Here is a 15842-nt window from a genome sequence, read left to right on the forward strand (position 1 = left end):
AAGCTATATTTTGACGACGCAAACAGATTAGATGTTACATAGATGTCTAAATCGCATCACTATGTCTCTCATTCTATACTCTAATTTTGATTATATATATTATATACTCCAAATTTGATTGGCATACTTGCCCTTTGAATATTAGTCCCAAATACAAGAAGACATTTGATTGAAAAATAAACAACAAACACACAAGATTTACCCCCAGTTTATGTATTTCGAAACGAAAATGTGTGCGCATGAAACACACCCAAACTTAAGTTTTTGAAATATTATTGCCTTTGCTTTTACTTCAAAACAAAAAACAAATTTGAAAAACACACTCAAATTTGGTAGTTTTTCTTGCGCATTCATTTTCTTATCGACATACATGAACAGGCTGTTAGATTTATAATAAGTCGTATTGGAAGTATAGTATGAAAAAAATGTGATTCAAAAAAATTATATTTCAATAAAATAGTAAAGCACTAGTAAAGAACTAACAATAAGAAAGGCACAGCTTTGGACCAAAGTTTGTGTCTTAACTCTTTTGTTTTTCTACGGCACACCGTTAAAAAAATAACAACTATAAACAGCGTTTTTTGTTTTACATTGCGAATAAATAATGATAACCCAAAATTCTGTAAGAAATAACTCCTTTGAGATAAATGTAGAATCCCCCTACGTTTTTGATACGCCGTGTGAAAAGTGGGTGTTATTACCTCCCTAAAGAATATTTTGATCTTATCACATTTTTATTGTTTTTGCGATATTACATTTTTACAATTTTTTTTTTAATTCTGACACACTTGAGTTGGGTTTATTTTTTTTTTTTATATATTTTTTTAATAACAAAAAATGCAATTATTTACCGTGGCTCTGTTAACCAATCTGCATAAGATATAGAAAATGTGCTGGCGGTATCCATTTTTGTTTAAAGCTGGGAAGTTGTAGTTAATTTTAATTCCTTTTTGGAAAAGGCACTGCTGATGCTAAGGCACTATGGAAGAACTGAAGTTTTCAGTATTTTTCACTTAAAATATTTTTTAAAACATTTTTTGTTTTCAAAACTTAATGCACTTTTGTATATTTTGTATTTAAATACAATCAGAATTTGTTTTATTTTTCAAACATGTTTGTTGTGTTTGGGGGTCACTTTTGTTTTTATTCCACTTTTTTTTCTTCTTTCACATAAAACAATATTTTCTTGCAATCTTCTTTCTTGGTAAACACTTGTTTATTTTTAATTTATTAAGTATATTCTTAAGAACTGCAGATATTTATGGTTTCCTTTATTTATAAAACCATTATAATTTTATTTCAAAAACATTCACTTAAGTAAAAACATTTCTTTAATTTTTGGCCAACTGGAAATTCATGTTCCGACGTCTTTGTTGTCGTAGTAAAAAAATTCATACCAAAACAAAAAAAGCCAAAGTATACAACTGCACTTAACTTCTAACTCGTTGTAAGAGACCAAAACAAAACTGATAACAGCAGAAGTACACAAAAAAACACAACACAAATAATAATAACAACAATGGTCCAGAGACAGACAAGAAAAACAAAACTCGTAGACCAAAGATACCAAAAAGCCAAAACGCAGAACAGAGCTGATCAGCTTGTTGTTGTTAGCCTTGTGGCGAGCCGTTAACAACTGAAAACCACTTTGCGCGCCTCAATACACAACCTGTGCATTGAACACTTCGTTGTTTGTGGCTAAGAGGTTCGATTGGCCACGATCGGTTGTTTGATCGCCGCACATGCCCTGATCACAGATCGAACATGCGGCGAATTCACCGCACAGGTTTACGCGCACGCGTGGTCCATTGACCAACAGACAGACAGATCAGTTTCATACCAAAGCAGCATACCACCAAAAATGAAAAAAATATTTCACTTAAAACAGAGATTCTTTCTGTTGGTTTGATTTGCAACTGCTGCACCTGCTTAACATGCAGCCAGGTAAGCAGGCAGCCAGGCCACCAGCAGCCATCAGCATCATCTTTTGGTTTGATGCTCTTCACATGTTGGATGTGCTCTCTTTGGCTTTCTTCGTTGTAAAGGCGTGTTTGCTGTGGAATTCTTTTTTGTTGATTTTTGGACTTTGGCAAAAAATATCGACAACAAAATTGGACAAACACCTTAGCATTGTTTTGTTTGTTTGCAGCGTTTTTTTTTTGCCTTGCCATGCCTTAGCACTATCAAACTGTGATTTTCTCTTCTTCTGCTTCTTTTTTTGTTGTTGTTGCGTATTTTTGCCTTGTATTGAGTTGGCGGTTATCTTTTTGTCTTGGCTAGTTAGGAGTTGTGGTGTGGTGATGCTGTTGTTGTTGTCGATTTTTTCTTTGGATTTTGCCAAAAGGCCAACACTCTCTGTGCTGAAGAAAAAACAACAAGCAACGGTAATTGTTCGTTTATGTGTTCAAATTTATGTTACATTGATGTCCAATTGATTTGATAAAGAAATGCATATTGCAGTTATTTGCCATAAATATGGAATTTTCCAAGTGGGGGCAAATCACAACCCTGATTACATACATGGTCATTGGAAATTATTTGCTTTGTAGTTGAGTTTTTTTCTTTCTTTCGTTTCACCGCTCACTCTTCTGATGTTTGCGATGTAGAAAAAAAACATGTTAAATGTTGTAAGGAAATAACACGTGTAAGTTAGAGTCCTCAAAGGAGTTGAGTTGTAGGCTTTTTTTGTTGGCAATTGCAATAGCAAGTTTGGGTCTTAAGTTTTTTGTTTTTATTTGAAAAGTTGGTTAACACAAAAACATAACATAAAAATAAAATTGAATACAAGAGCATGGCTAATGGAAAGATTCATCGTGACCTCGATAGGGTTTCTCGTACCTCAAATAACTTTTTGTGCTGGCACACAAGTAATTGTCATTAAGTTATTATGGTACACTATCAACAATAGGTTCGCCAATAATAAGTTTTTTCCAAACATAAAGTCTACCTATTTGGAAGTACCTGAACTGATATAGGGCAATTTAAATGGTTCTGAGAGGCCTGTATTGGTGTTTTTCGACGGCCCGGTGGACACTGTTGGCACTTAAATCCTGGCCCTAATTACGACATTCGATTCGATGGAGTATTTTTTCGAGAATGGAAAAAAATCAAACTATGATTTTTGCTAAGGTATATGCATTAGCAATTTGTTACAACATAGTCAAAAAGTTTTACAAAAAATAAATAATTTCGTGCAGTTTTCTAGCACAACTTCATTCCGAAATTATTACCCAACGATTGCTAAGTCTGGAGTTTCCCCCATTGGCTTAACTTCATCACTCTCCCAACGATTTCAACAAATATTTACATTTTTTTCCTTAATAATTTTGTTTTTTAGTTTTCACTTTAAAATAAACAAATTTTTTACCATCTACCTTCTTAATGTTCTTTGGAGACACACAGGTTTTCAAAGTTCGATTTTTTCATTCACGAGCAAATTCTCGATCGAATCGAATGTCTTAATTAGGCCCCTGCTTTATCAAATGCAATGTTGTTATCATGTGTATAGAAATCCGCTAAAGAACGGACTCAATTTTTGTCGGGTACCGGGACACTGCAACATTGTCGGAGACAGTCTACTAATATTATATTTGTGAAATCTGTACATCCACAATGTGCCACTTCAGCAACATACTCGACATCTTATACATATATTTACCGGTCCGCGAATGATAGAATGAATCCGGTTGCAGAGTTTTGAGGCTTATCTGGTCCGTTATATCGAGCCAAAGAAATTCTTCATTTCATCTTAAAAATTGCTGTTAGAGTCATGCAGAAGTCGTAGGATGAAAGCAATTCCGATTACTACAGACTATATTAGGATGGGGTGGAGGAGGAGACAGGTACCATCGAGTCCTACTATGTCAGTGTTCAATGATAAACAACAGGAGACACAGACTTTCCAGTGGCTAAAAGATCATTTTTGTCACATACCAATTAAGCATGGACTCAGCATACATTTTCCCTTTCCCAAGAAGTCTCAGATGGTTATGATGAAAGTAAGTAATTACACTCAAGTGACTGCCTCCTATTTGGAGTCCTATCATTACCTACCCAACTATTCGCTGCCTAAGTTTATTTTTTATATCCTCAGCCTTTAGCCTAAAGGGGGGTATGTACACTTTAATGCCTCATCGAAATAATGGGTTTAGACCTCAAGTATGTATGGACAAACTGGTGTCGATTTAGCCATGTCCGTTCGTATGTCTGTTTGGATGCCTATTGCGCACGATGAAAAAAGCTACCGATTGAGTAAAAAATTTGACATTCTAATATTCTGTCCAAACTTAGTTTAAGTTCAAAGATGGGCCATTTCGGTCCACAGCATCAGGAACCTCCCCACAAAAGTTTGAAAAAAATCGCTAAAATGGTGCACATGATAACTCTCGAACGGAGTAATCGAATTGGTCATAACTTTGTATATGATAATATTATTTCCAGGCATAGATCGAGTTCGAATACCACCCCTTCTGGTACCTCCCATACAAAAATCGGACTATGTGAAGGCTAAGAGCTCCTCTCAGATCGTTTTGAATGTTTTTTCAGCTGATTGTCCTTGCGACCCCCTTTAGGACGGTAAATTTTTTTTCGGGGGCAAGTCCATACTTCCTGAGATAATGGTCTAACTAAAATGGCAAATCCGCAAGATAACTCTCGCAGGGAGTTTTTGATTTGTCCAATCTTTGCACATCGTATTATTTCATCTAGACATGTATCAGGTTGGTATCGTCTTTCGGGTACCTCCCACATAAAATTTGATAAATTTCACTTTAGGAGCTCATCTCGGATCTTTTTGAATTTTTTTCATAAAGTTTTTCTTGCGGGTCCTATTACGACTGCGCAATTTTGTTCGGGGCCAAACCCATACTTTCTGAGAAAATGGCCCAAAATCTAAAAACACCTGCCGGCACCAACTGAACTAGTAGTACATAAGATAACCCTCGAGGGGAGCAATTGACTTGGTCCAAAGGTTGTACATCATATTATTTCTTACAGTCTCGAATTATGTTCGAATATTGAATACATCGGACCACCCTTTCGAGTACCTCCCACACAAAGTTTGAAAAGAGCGCAGGACTCGTCTGTGATCTTTTTTAAATTTTTTTCCAAAAAGTTCTTCTTGCGGACCCTTTTACCACGGCTCAATGTTTCCGGGGACAAATTCCTACTTCCTGAGATAATGACCCAAAATCTAAATAAAGACTGCCGGCGCCAATTAAACGGGGTGGTGCGAAAGATAACCGTCGAGGGGAAAAATCGATTTGTTTCAAACGTTGTACATAATATTATTTTTTACAGCCTCGAATTATACGACGGTAAAATTTTTTTCGGGAGAAAATCCATACTGCCTGAGTCATTTGCCCCAAAATTTCAAAACGGTGGTAGACATCGGTAGTATTGTGTTTGCTTCTTTTCTTTAGGCCCGAGGTTGAGGGTATATCTCTGTTGGCACAGCTGACTGATACTTTCTTATGTGTTATACTCCTACAGAGGGTATTCTATTCATTCTATCTCAGGAAGTCTTAAAGAAGATTTTTCCATCTAAAGAAGACTTACAGAATGTCTTTATCTATAGAAGACCTTTAGAAGGTCATATATCCATGGAAGACGGATATTCCGTAGATCCTCTACCCATAGGAGACCTATAAAAGGTCCTCTATATGAACAGAAGGCCGAAAGAAAGTCATGTATTCATAGAAGACCTACAGAAGGTCGTCTATCTACAAAATACATAAAAGAAGGTAATCTCTCTATAAGAGCTACAAATGGACCCCCATCTATAGATTACCTACAGAGGGTATTCTATTTATAGAAGACGAATAGAAGGCCCTCAATCTATAGAAAACCTACAGAATATATTCTATCTATGGACGATTTGCAGAAGGTACTATCTATATAAGAACTATACAAGGTATTCTACCTATGGATGATCTACAGAAAGTCCACTGTTTATTCAAGACGCCCAGAGGGTCCTGCATTTATAAATGACCTACAGAAGGACATACATATGTATACATATCTATAGAAGACCTACGGATGGTCCTCTATCTTTAGAAGATTTACAGAACGTCTGGTTCTCTATCTATAGACGGCCTAATAATATCGAAGGATATTCCGTAGATCCTCTATCCATAGAAGACCTACAAAAGGTACTCTATATGTATAGAAGGCCGAAAGAAAGTCCTGTATTCATGGAAGACCTGCAGAAGGTCGTCTATCTACAAAAGATCTACAGAAGGTAATCTCACTATAAGAGCTACAAATGGACTTCCATCTATAGAAGACCTACAGAGGATATTCTACTTATAGAAGACTAATGGAAGGCCTATGGAAGATTTGCAGAAGGTACCACCTATAGAAGAACTATACAAGGTCTTCTACCTATGGATGATCTACAGAAAGTCCACTGTTTATTCAAGACGCCTAGAAGGTCCTGCACTTATTAATGACCTGCAGAAGGACATCTATATATAGTAGACCTACGGATGGTCCTCTATCTATAGAAGATTTACAGAACGTCTGCAAACTAGAAGAACTAAAGAAAAATCCCCAATTTATAGGCGATCTACCAAAGTTCTTCTGTCTGTAGAAGTCCTACAGAAGGCATCTATCTATAGACGACCTACAGAACGTCCTGTAGATGAATTTAACTAGTTTTTTATCTTTAGAGCACCAATAGAAGGTCTAATATATAGAAGATCTACAGATAGTCCTCTATCTATAGAAGACCTACTGAAGGTTCTTTATCTATAAAAGACCTACAGAAGTTGCTTTATCCGTAAAAGACCTATATATATAGAAGACCAACAGAAGGGTGGAATACTAGCAGTAGATCTTCTATCTGTAGAAAACATACAGACGGTCTTATATCTGCAGACCTACAAAGGGTCGTCTATCTGTAGAAGATTTCTTATCTGTGGAAGGAGATCTTTTATTTATACAAGATCTTGAACAGGTCTTCTGCCTTTAGAACACCAAAAGAAGGGCTTCTTTCTACAAATGGCATAGAGAAGGTATTTTGCCTATAAAAGACAGAAGGTCCTCTCACTGTTGAAGTCCCTTAAAAGGTCTTCTATCTGTAGAAGATCAACAGAAGGTCTTCTATTTGTAAAAGATGGACAGACCTATCTGATAAGGTCATATATTAACAGAAGATAGAAGACAGCTCTATCTATAGAAGAGCTATAGAAGATGTACATGAGCTCCTCTACCTACAGACGGTTTTCTATCTGCAGAAGACCTACAGACGGTCTTCTACTGTAGAAGACCTACAGAAGGTCCTCTACTATCTATAGACGACCTGCAGAACGTCCTGTAGAAGAATTTAACTAGCTTTTTTATCTATAGATCACCAACAGAAGGTCTTATATATATAGGTATAGTCCTCTATCTATAGAAGACCTACTGAAGATTCTATATCAATAAAATACATACAGAAGGTGCTTTATCCGTAAAAGACCTATAGAAAGTCCTCTATATATAGAAGACCAACAGAAGAGTCTTTTATTTGTAGAATACTAGCAGAAGATCCCAGCAAAAAAAGTCCTCCCAAAATCATGGGTTTTGTAAGGGATTTTTGGCAGCCCTAACTACTCGCAAACCCCCTTTCTTCCCCATTATTTTTACAAGGGCATGTCGCACTCAGTTTGTAGTTATTTTATGACCACTAGAATAACTAGTTATTCTGTGGCCACTAGAAGTTGAAAAGTAAGTTGAAAAAAATTCTATTTTTAGAACAGTTAATGTAGAGATTTTTTTTTAATTTCATCACACTTCTTACTTTTATTTTACTTTATTTTATTTCGCTCGCCGTGCGAGTTGAACACACGAACCCTCTGATTTCTAACCAAAGACACTACATACTATGCCACGCACACGAACATTAAGGGTTGCTTAAGAACTTTAATGTGCAGTGCACATGTGCACCACGAACTGTTATTTTTTAATTAAAAAAAAAAACTCGCGTGCCGACAGTGAGCGTTGAACACACAACCCTAAGATTTAAGTCGGACACACTCACTGTGCCACCGTCCTCATTACTTAGTGAGGAGCAAAGTAAGTAGGTTTGCCTTGTAATTTTTTTAAGAAGTATCCCATTACTTTTCAGATTACTTGTAATGGGAAAAGAAGCTTGTTTACATTACTTTGTAATGGGTTACGTAATGACTAATGGATCCGAATTTTTGCTGGGATCTTCTATCTGTAGAAAACATACAGACGGTATTATATCTGCAGACCTACAAAGGGTTGTCTGTCTGTAGAAGATATACTATCTGTGGAAAACCTACAGAAGATCTTGTATTTGTACAAGATCTTAAAAGGGTCTTTTGCCTGTAGAACACCATTAGAATGACTTCTATCTACAAATGACATAGAGAAGGTATTTTGCCTATAAAAGACCTGTAGAAGACCCACAGAAGGTCCTCTCACTGTTGAAGCCCCTTAGAAGGTCTTCTATCTGTAGAAGATCAACAGAAGGTCTTCTATTTGTAAAAGATTGACAGACCTATCTCATAAGGTCATATATTAATAGAAGATAGAAGGCGGAAGGTTCTCTATATATAGAAGAGCTACAGAAGATGAACATGAACTCCTCTACCTACAGATCTATCTGTAAAAGACCTACAGACGGTCTTCTATCTGTAGAAGACCTACAGAAGGTCCTCTACTATCTATAGACGACCTGCAGAACGTCCTGTAGAAGAATTTAACTAGTTTTTTATCTATAGAGCACCAACGAAAGGTCTAATATATAGAAGACCTGGAGATAGTCCTCTATCTATAGAAGAACTACTAAAGGTTCTTTATTTATAAAAGACCTACAGAAGGTGCTGTAACCGTAAAAGACCTATAGAGGGTCCTCTATATATAGAAGACCAACAGAAGGGTCCTCTATCTGTAGAATACTAGCAGAAGATCTTCTATCTGTAGAAAACATACAGACGGTCTTATATCTGCAGACCTACAAAGGGTCGTCTATCTGTAGAAGATTTCTTAGCTGTGGAAAACCTACAGAAGATCTTATATTTGTACAAGATCTAAAACAGGTCTTCTACCTGTAGAACACCAATAGAAGGACATCTATCTACAAATGACATAGAGAAGGTCTTTTGCCTATAAAATACCCACGGAAGGTCTTTTACCGGTAGAAGGTCTACAGAAAGTCCTCTCATTGTTGAAGTCCCTTAGAAGGTTTTCTATCTGTAGAAGATCAACAGAAGGTCTTCTATTTTTAGAAATCGACAGACCTATCTCATAAGGTGATATATTAATAGAAGATAGAAGACGGAAAGTTATCTATCTATAGAAGAGCTGCAGAAGATGTACATGAGGTCCTCTATGTAAACAAGTGCAGACTTCTCTAGTTGGTATTCTCTTTTTAGAAGACCCAACGATAGTCTTCTATCTGTTAAATACATACAAAAGATCTTCAATATTTACAAAATATGAAGCTCTATCTTTAGAAGACCTATGGAAAAACTCCTATCTACAGAAGCCTAAAATTATAGAAAACCTAGAAAAGTTCTCTTCTATAGCAATTTTTCTATAGAACACTTGTCTAATATAATTTATGTTACCCCTTATTTCTCCTCATACAAGTCTCAAATTTCACAAAATTCACCAAAAATTATTTTCACTTTTTTTTTTTTTGAAAATCCTTACATACAATCTCACACACGCACACATACACCCTTTTTATCAGCTAAATCGTCTTCTTCAAAAGAAACAAAACACCGTCCATTGTTTCATTGGTCGGTGGTGGTGATGGTCAATTTATATGAATGCAATGAGGGGGGGATTGATTCATGCTGATTGAGATCTTCCCCTTTCTGGCTTACAACAAACATTGATGACAGTTAAGCTTATAAACAGCAACAACAACAATAGTGTGTACGATGGAAAAGAAAATCAAATCTACGAAAACAATCTGAGGAATTCCTTAACAAAAAAAAATAAAGGCTACAATGATGGTAGGCCAGGAGTGGAGATAAAAAAACCAAAACAAAAAAAATTTAAAATAAATAACTGGACACACACCGCCCATATGGTAAACAACAACAGCAAAACAAACACTTGTCGCATAAAGTGAATTTTCAGTTGTAGTTGTTTGTTTGGTTGACTGTCTGTCTGTCTCGTTGTCCTATCGATGGACTTGCTGGTCTCGGCTGATGAGGCTGATCATGACGACGACTACAACGACTAAGCTTTACTACAGGGAAATCACAGCAAGCTGTCACTTTAATCTGTTTGGTGTTTTTTTGTTTCTTTGATTATTGTTGTTGCTATTGTGGGTTTTCATATGAATGAATGTCAGCAGCGTGTAGAGCAAGCGTGTGAGTGAACATTATGTGCCATGGATCTGCCTCAAGTCAGAAAGATTCGACATTTAAAGTCATATGTGAACAAGGTTTAATGATAAAACGAGAGGAGGACAACAAAAACCAAAACAAAACTAAGCAAAGAACCCCAAAACTGTAGAGCAATTGATTGCAGTAAGGCAGTGGCGGCACGGGAGGCAGTTTAGATTGGGACTGCCAGCCTTCTAGGCAAGCTGCCATGATGCCTTTTAAAGCTTTTGATGATGATGGTGGTGGTGGCTGGCTGGCTGAGTTTGATAACAATGCAATCGACCCGCAAATGACGACCAAGTCCACCAAGATGATGATGGGGATGGCATGTTGGAGGCATGCCAGCCAGCAGCCTGCCGGAGAGATGCTGAGCGGCCGTGGTTGACAACAAAGTACTGTTGTGTCAACGGTATGTCGCCGCAGTGTGTTGCAAACCATTTGTGCAACATACTTTCATCCTAAATGGTTTTGGCCTAAACACAACAAAACTCTTTTTTGTTGTTGTTTTTGCTCTTCTCCTCAGACGTATTTTTCTGAATAATGCCAAGAATGTCTAAATATGGCTGTTTGGGTTGTACAAACAGACTACAATTGTTTTGTTTTGTGTTTTTGTTGCAAAGAAATTCATCATTATCAGCAGCATGGTGGTGCTGGCGGTGGTGGTGATTGTGATGATGCTGTGCGTTGTACGCATTGTCTTCGATGGAGGCCAGCTAGCCAGCATAAAGCCATGCCACAGATCGATTGGTTGGCCTGGTCCAATCGGACGATGCTTTCATAGATTGTGTCAAGAAACGCAGACTTTTATGGGGGGATAGAAAAATCATAGACATAGCGGCAGACAGCTAGACTTGACTAAATAAGGCTCAGGCTTAAGAGGCAAAAATTATAGAAAACAATCTCCAACACCAAATATAAATCTTGATTATGATTGTTGTCGTTGTTGTCATCATCATCGTCGTTGCTTCATAAGAAAACAGTTAAATGAAAAATGCTTTTCACAATACCGCACACAGACACACACAGGCAACACAATGGTGGACAATAAGACATTTCTTATGAAATTTACAAGGCCTCAAGTCAAAAGTTAATTTTCATATCGACCCAGCTAGCCAGCCAATCAACCATCCAAACCCAGGGAAGATGTCAGTCAGACTATCAGTCTGTCTAGAGATTCATCCATTTATTTTGCTGTTACTTCATCATGTAAAGCTATGGTTTTTTTCTTTTGGTTTTTGACACCACTCACCGAGGTAAAAGGCTAAACAGCGAATCCTTTTTTCGTGAAGCAAACACCTTTTAAAATTGGGAACATGAAATTGAACTTAAAACAGTTACATTTTGCAAAAAAAAAAGAAAACACAATCACAAAACCGCATTACATTGTTAAAAGATACCGAACACGGAGCATCACGTCACGGTATAAAAATACCAATGCAGCGAAAAAGTGAAAGTAAATTCAATTTAATAATACACAGGGAGTCGTCATCATCCAAGCCAACAAAGAAGAAAAAATAACTTTTTTGGAGGATTTTTGTTTCAAGGAAATTTGACATCATGAGGAAAAAGGTTGGCAGGGTAAAAACCAAACAAAAAAACAGCAAAACCAAATTGATATCACCACAATTTTTAGAGGGCCACCAAAATCTATGGCAAAGTTGTAGGTGCGGTTGGTTGGTGGCGTTACAATGACTGAATCTTAGTTAAAGGGTTTAAACAATGGTTCATTTTTTTTAAATTGATCATTTATGAAATTGAAATTTTAAGATTATTTAAAGCCAGAAATATTTTTATAAATCGTAAGCAAAATAATCAAAGGAAAAATATGTACGTAAATGTCCTTCTTAAAAAATAAAGAAATATAAAAATAAAATAAATGGAACTAATATTAAATATTAAAATTTTAGATTTTTATCAGATATTTGTTTTCTTTAACTTACCTCATCGTACTCAGCAACGGATTTGTGCAATATTTATCGGATGTGAATTTGCTCGGGCCCAAAAAATTGTATATGAAGTAGACAAAACTTACCTGAAAAGAAAAAAATACATTTCAAATGATAGGCATAATCATCATTTGTTGGTTTATAGGGGAAAACATATATTTAAAATTAAATAAAACACTGTAAAAACATTATAAATTGAAATTTAAATAACTTCAAAATTTTGGAAGTCATTTAACATTTCTGATTAGCTTTAAAAAAACTAAACTTTATTTTTTTTATTTTTCCATCACCTCAGTTATGGAAATAATCCCCCAAAAACTTTTTAAAACAAAGGGACTTCAATTGGACAAGAAAAAAAAAACAAAAACACGGACTTTGTGAAAAGCGCATCAGAGCCATATGCTAGAAAATATATACAACGAATGACGTGTGACTAAAAATCTCGACTTTGAAAATAGTTTAAATACATAAAATCATTAGAATATTTTGAGCGCTCTCATTTACCCATATCCACTCTTATCTTACCTCAGGGTATATTAACTTACTTACTTACTTAGCTGGCCCATTACAGAACATTTGTTCCATATGCCGAACTAAGACAAGATCTCCATTCCTCTCTATTTGTTGCTTCGCACTCTGGAATACCGCGCCTTTTCAACTCATCATCCACTTGTTTGCGCCATCTATTCCTTGGCCTGCCAATTCTGCGTGCACCGCCAAGCGGTCCGTATTTATACGCCTTTTTAGCGGGTTCATCATCGCTCATTCTTATGATATGGCCTAGCCAACGCAATCGCTGCATCTCGATACGTTTAACAATATTGATGTCGTTGTATAGCAGATACAGTTCGTGGTTCATGCGACGTCGATATTCACCGTCAACGCAAATTGGTCCGTAGATCTTTTGAAGAATTTTTCTCTCAAACACACCAAGCACTGCCATGCCTGCTTGCGCAAGTACCCAGGCTTCGGAGCCATACATCAGCACGGGTAGTATCAGTGTTTTGCAGAGCGTTATTTTTGTTTGACGAGATGTGGCTTTGTTTTTAAACTGCTTACTTAAACCAAAGTAGCATCTGTTAGCCAATACAATTCTTTTTTTTATTTCACAACTGATGTCGTTTCTTGTGTTTACGGAGGTGCCGAGGTAGACAATGTCTTTTACTACCTCAATATTATAGGAACCAACTTCCACAGTCGGCCCGAGCTCAATGGACCCATCGACACCATCAACTTGGTCTTCTCACCGTTTACCGCCAGATCCACTTTAGCAGATTCTCCTTCGACCTTCATAAAGGTATCAGTTACTTCTTTCACTGATCGGCCCATGATGTCTATATCATAAGCATAAGCAAGTAACATGTGACTATTGGTGTAAATTGTGCCACTTCTTGTGACGTTTGCCTCTCGTATAACCTTTTCCATCAGGATGTTGAAGAGATCACACGAAAGGCTTTCTCCTTGTCTGAAACCTCTTTTGGTACCAAACTCTTCGGGTATATTAAATAAAGTTAAAATATCAGTCGGCTTTGCCGACTGATATACACCCTCAGCCTGTGTGAGTTAATCTTTCGTCTGCGTGCTGATCGAAAAGCTGCCACACAACAAAGATCATTTTCCCTAAAAATTATGTGTTTAGAGAGATTTCAGAATTTGTGGCTCTTTTTGGACGTATGAACTTGCCAACAAAAATATGGATTTGAATTGAGGAGGAGGTACCATTTTGGAAATCTTATTTCTGGAAATCACTTAAACAAAAATGTTGAGAAGGAGGTACCATTTTGGAAGTGGACCTTATTTCTGGAAATCACTTGAACAAAAATATTGAACTTTTGTGGTGGAGGTATACTAAGGAGAAGAAAAGAAAATTTTGAGAACATTTTACGAAAGCTTTTGGGCCATTTTCTCAGGAAATATGGACTTGCCCATGAAAAAAATTGTACAGTCGAAATGAAGGCAGCGAATACAAATTGTTACAAAACAAGTAAAAAAGTATCAGTCAGCTTTGCCGACAGAGATATACCCTCAGCCTGTGTATATTGAAACAATTTTTTCCCAAAATACGTATGTATTTAGGGGGTTTTAAAAATTTTGGGCATTTGAACCGACAAAAATGTTGATTAGGATTAAAGATCAAAAGTTTTGCGGAGGAGATACTAAAATGAATGGATCGACATTGAATGGAATGGATCCAGCCACAACATATGGTTTGCTCAAGAAGTATGGACTTGTCCCTAAAAAACTTTTACCATCGTAATAGAGGCAGCAAATGCAAGTTGCTTCAACAAAAATGTGATTCGATTGCTGGTCATAAAGTGAACTTATCCGAAATTTTGTGTGGGAGGTACCGGATGGAGTGGACAAATATTGTCCATATTTGAACCTGATCTATATGTGGTAGATATATTAGGATGTGTAAAGTATAGACCAATTCGGCCACTCCCTTCAAGAGTTACCGTACGAACAATTTTTCCGAACATTTTTGAACTTTTGGTGAGGGAGGTACCTTAAGGAGTGGAGCAATATGGCATATCTTCAAACTTAAACTATGTTTGGGCAAAATATTACTAAGGCCATATTTTGGAACAAATCGGCAGATCCGTTCGAAATTTATCTTGGGCTCCAACCACCTCACACGGTGTCATAGGGATTTTTTGCAACTTTCAGGCTATTTTCTCAGGAAGTGTGGACTTGCCCCCGATAAAACTTGTACCGTCGTATGGAGGGCAGTGAATACAAGTTGCTAAAACAAAAATCAGAGCGATTCGAGAGATGGCCCTAAACTGAACTTTTCCGAAATTTTGTGTGGGAGGTAACCGAAGGAGTGGACCTATTGAGACCATATTGGAACCTCATATTACTCTGGTAGAATGTTTACGCTATACAAAGTATGGACCAAATCGGCCACTCCCTTCAAGAGTTATCGTGCGCACAAACTTTCCGAACATTTTCGAACTTTTGTGGGGGAGGTACCGGAAGGAGTGGACCGATGTAGGTCATCTTCGAACTTAAACTAAGTTTGGGCAAAATATTACGAAAGCCAAAATTTGAACCGAATCGGTTGATCCGTCCGAGAGTTATCGTGCACTCCAGCCAGCAGGACAGACAGACAGACAGACGGACGGACATGGCTAGATCGACTCAAAATTGTCTGAAACACATTTCGTCCAAACATACTTGGGGTCTAAAACCATTATTTCGATGAGGCACATTTTCATCGTATCAAAGTGTATATACCCTCCTTAGCCTAAAGGCTGAGGGTATAAAAATCAAAGCGATTCGAAAATAGGTCATAAACTGCACTTTTCCGAAATTGTGTGGGAGGTACCCAAAGGAGTGGACCGATAGAGGACCGATAGATTCCACATTGGAACAGCAATTATGTCTCGTAGAGATATAACAATGTCACAAAGTATGGACGAGCCTTCGAGTGTTATAGAGCGCCCCTTTTTAGGGAAAAGTTTTCAACTTTTGTGGGGGAGGTACCTAAAGGATCATATGATCCATAGACCTCCGCTAGAGGCTTCTATACCATAGAATACATACG

At 37.0% G+C, this 15842-nt stretch overlaps 1 protein-coding gene across 11 annotated transcripts in view; it reads right to left on the reverse strand.

Moving 5' to 3' along the window:
• The window catches only part of grh (grainy head), a 423741-nt gene that overhangs the window by 180647 nt on the left and 227252 nt on the right, over nucleotides 1–15842 (reverse strand). For 4 of the 11 annotated variants that reach the window (XM_073956303.1, XM_073956300.1, XM_073956302.1 and 1 more), the window contains exon 1: nucleotides 852–12377. The exons of the other annotated variants lie outside the window; for them this stretch is intronic. In XM_073956303.1, coding sequence (XP_073812404.1) covers nucleotides 852–907 — 56 coding nt within the window. In that variant the 5' untranslated portion in view covers nucleotides 908–12377. Of the gene's footprint in view, nucleotides 1–851; nucleotides 12378–15842 lie in introns of those variants that run through there. 11 annotated transcript variants of the gene reach the window in all.

The sequence above is a fragment of the Musca autumnalis genome, unplaced genomic scaffold (assembly GCF_047663935.1).
Source record: "Musca autumnalis isolate F117 unplaced genomic scaffold, ASM4766393v1 scaffold_5, whole genome shotgun sequence".
NCBI classification, from domain to species: domain Eukaryota; kingdom Metazoa; phylum Arthropoda; class Insecta; order Diptera; family Muscidae; genus Musca; species Musca autumnalis.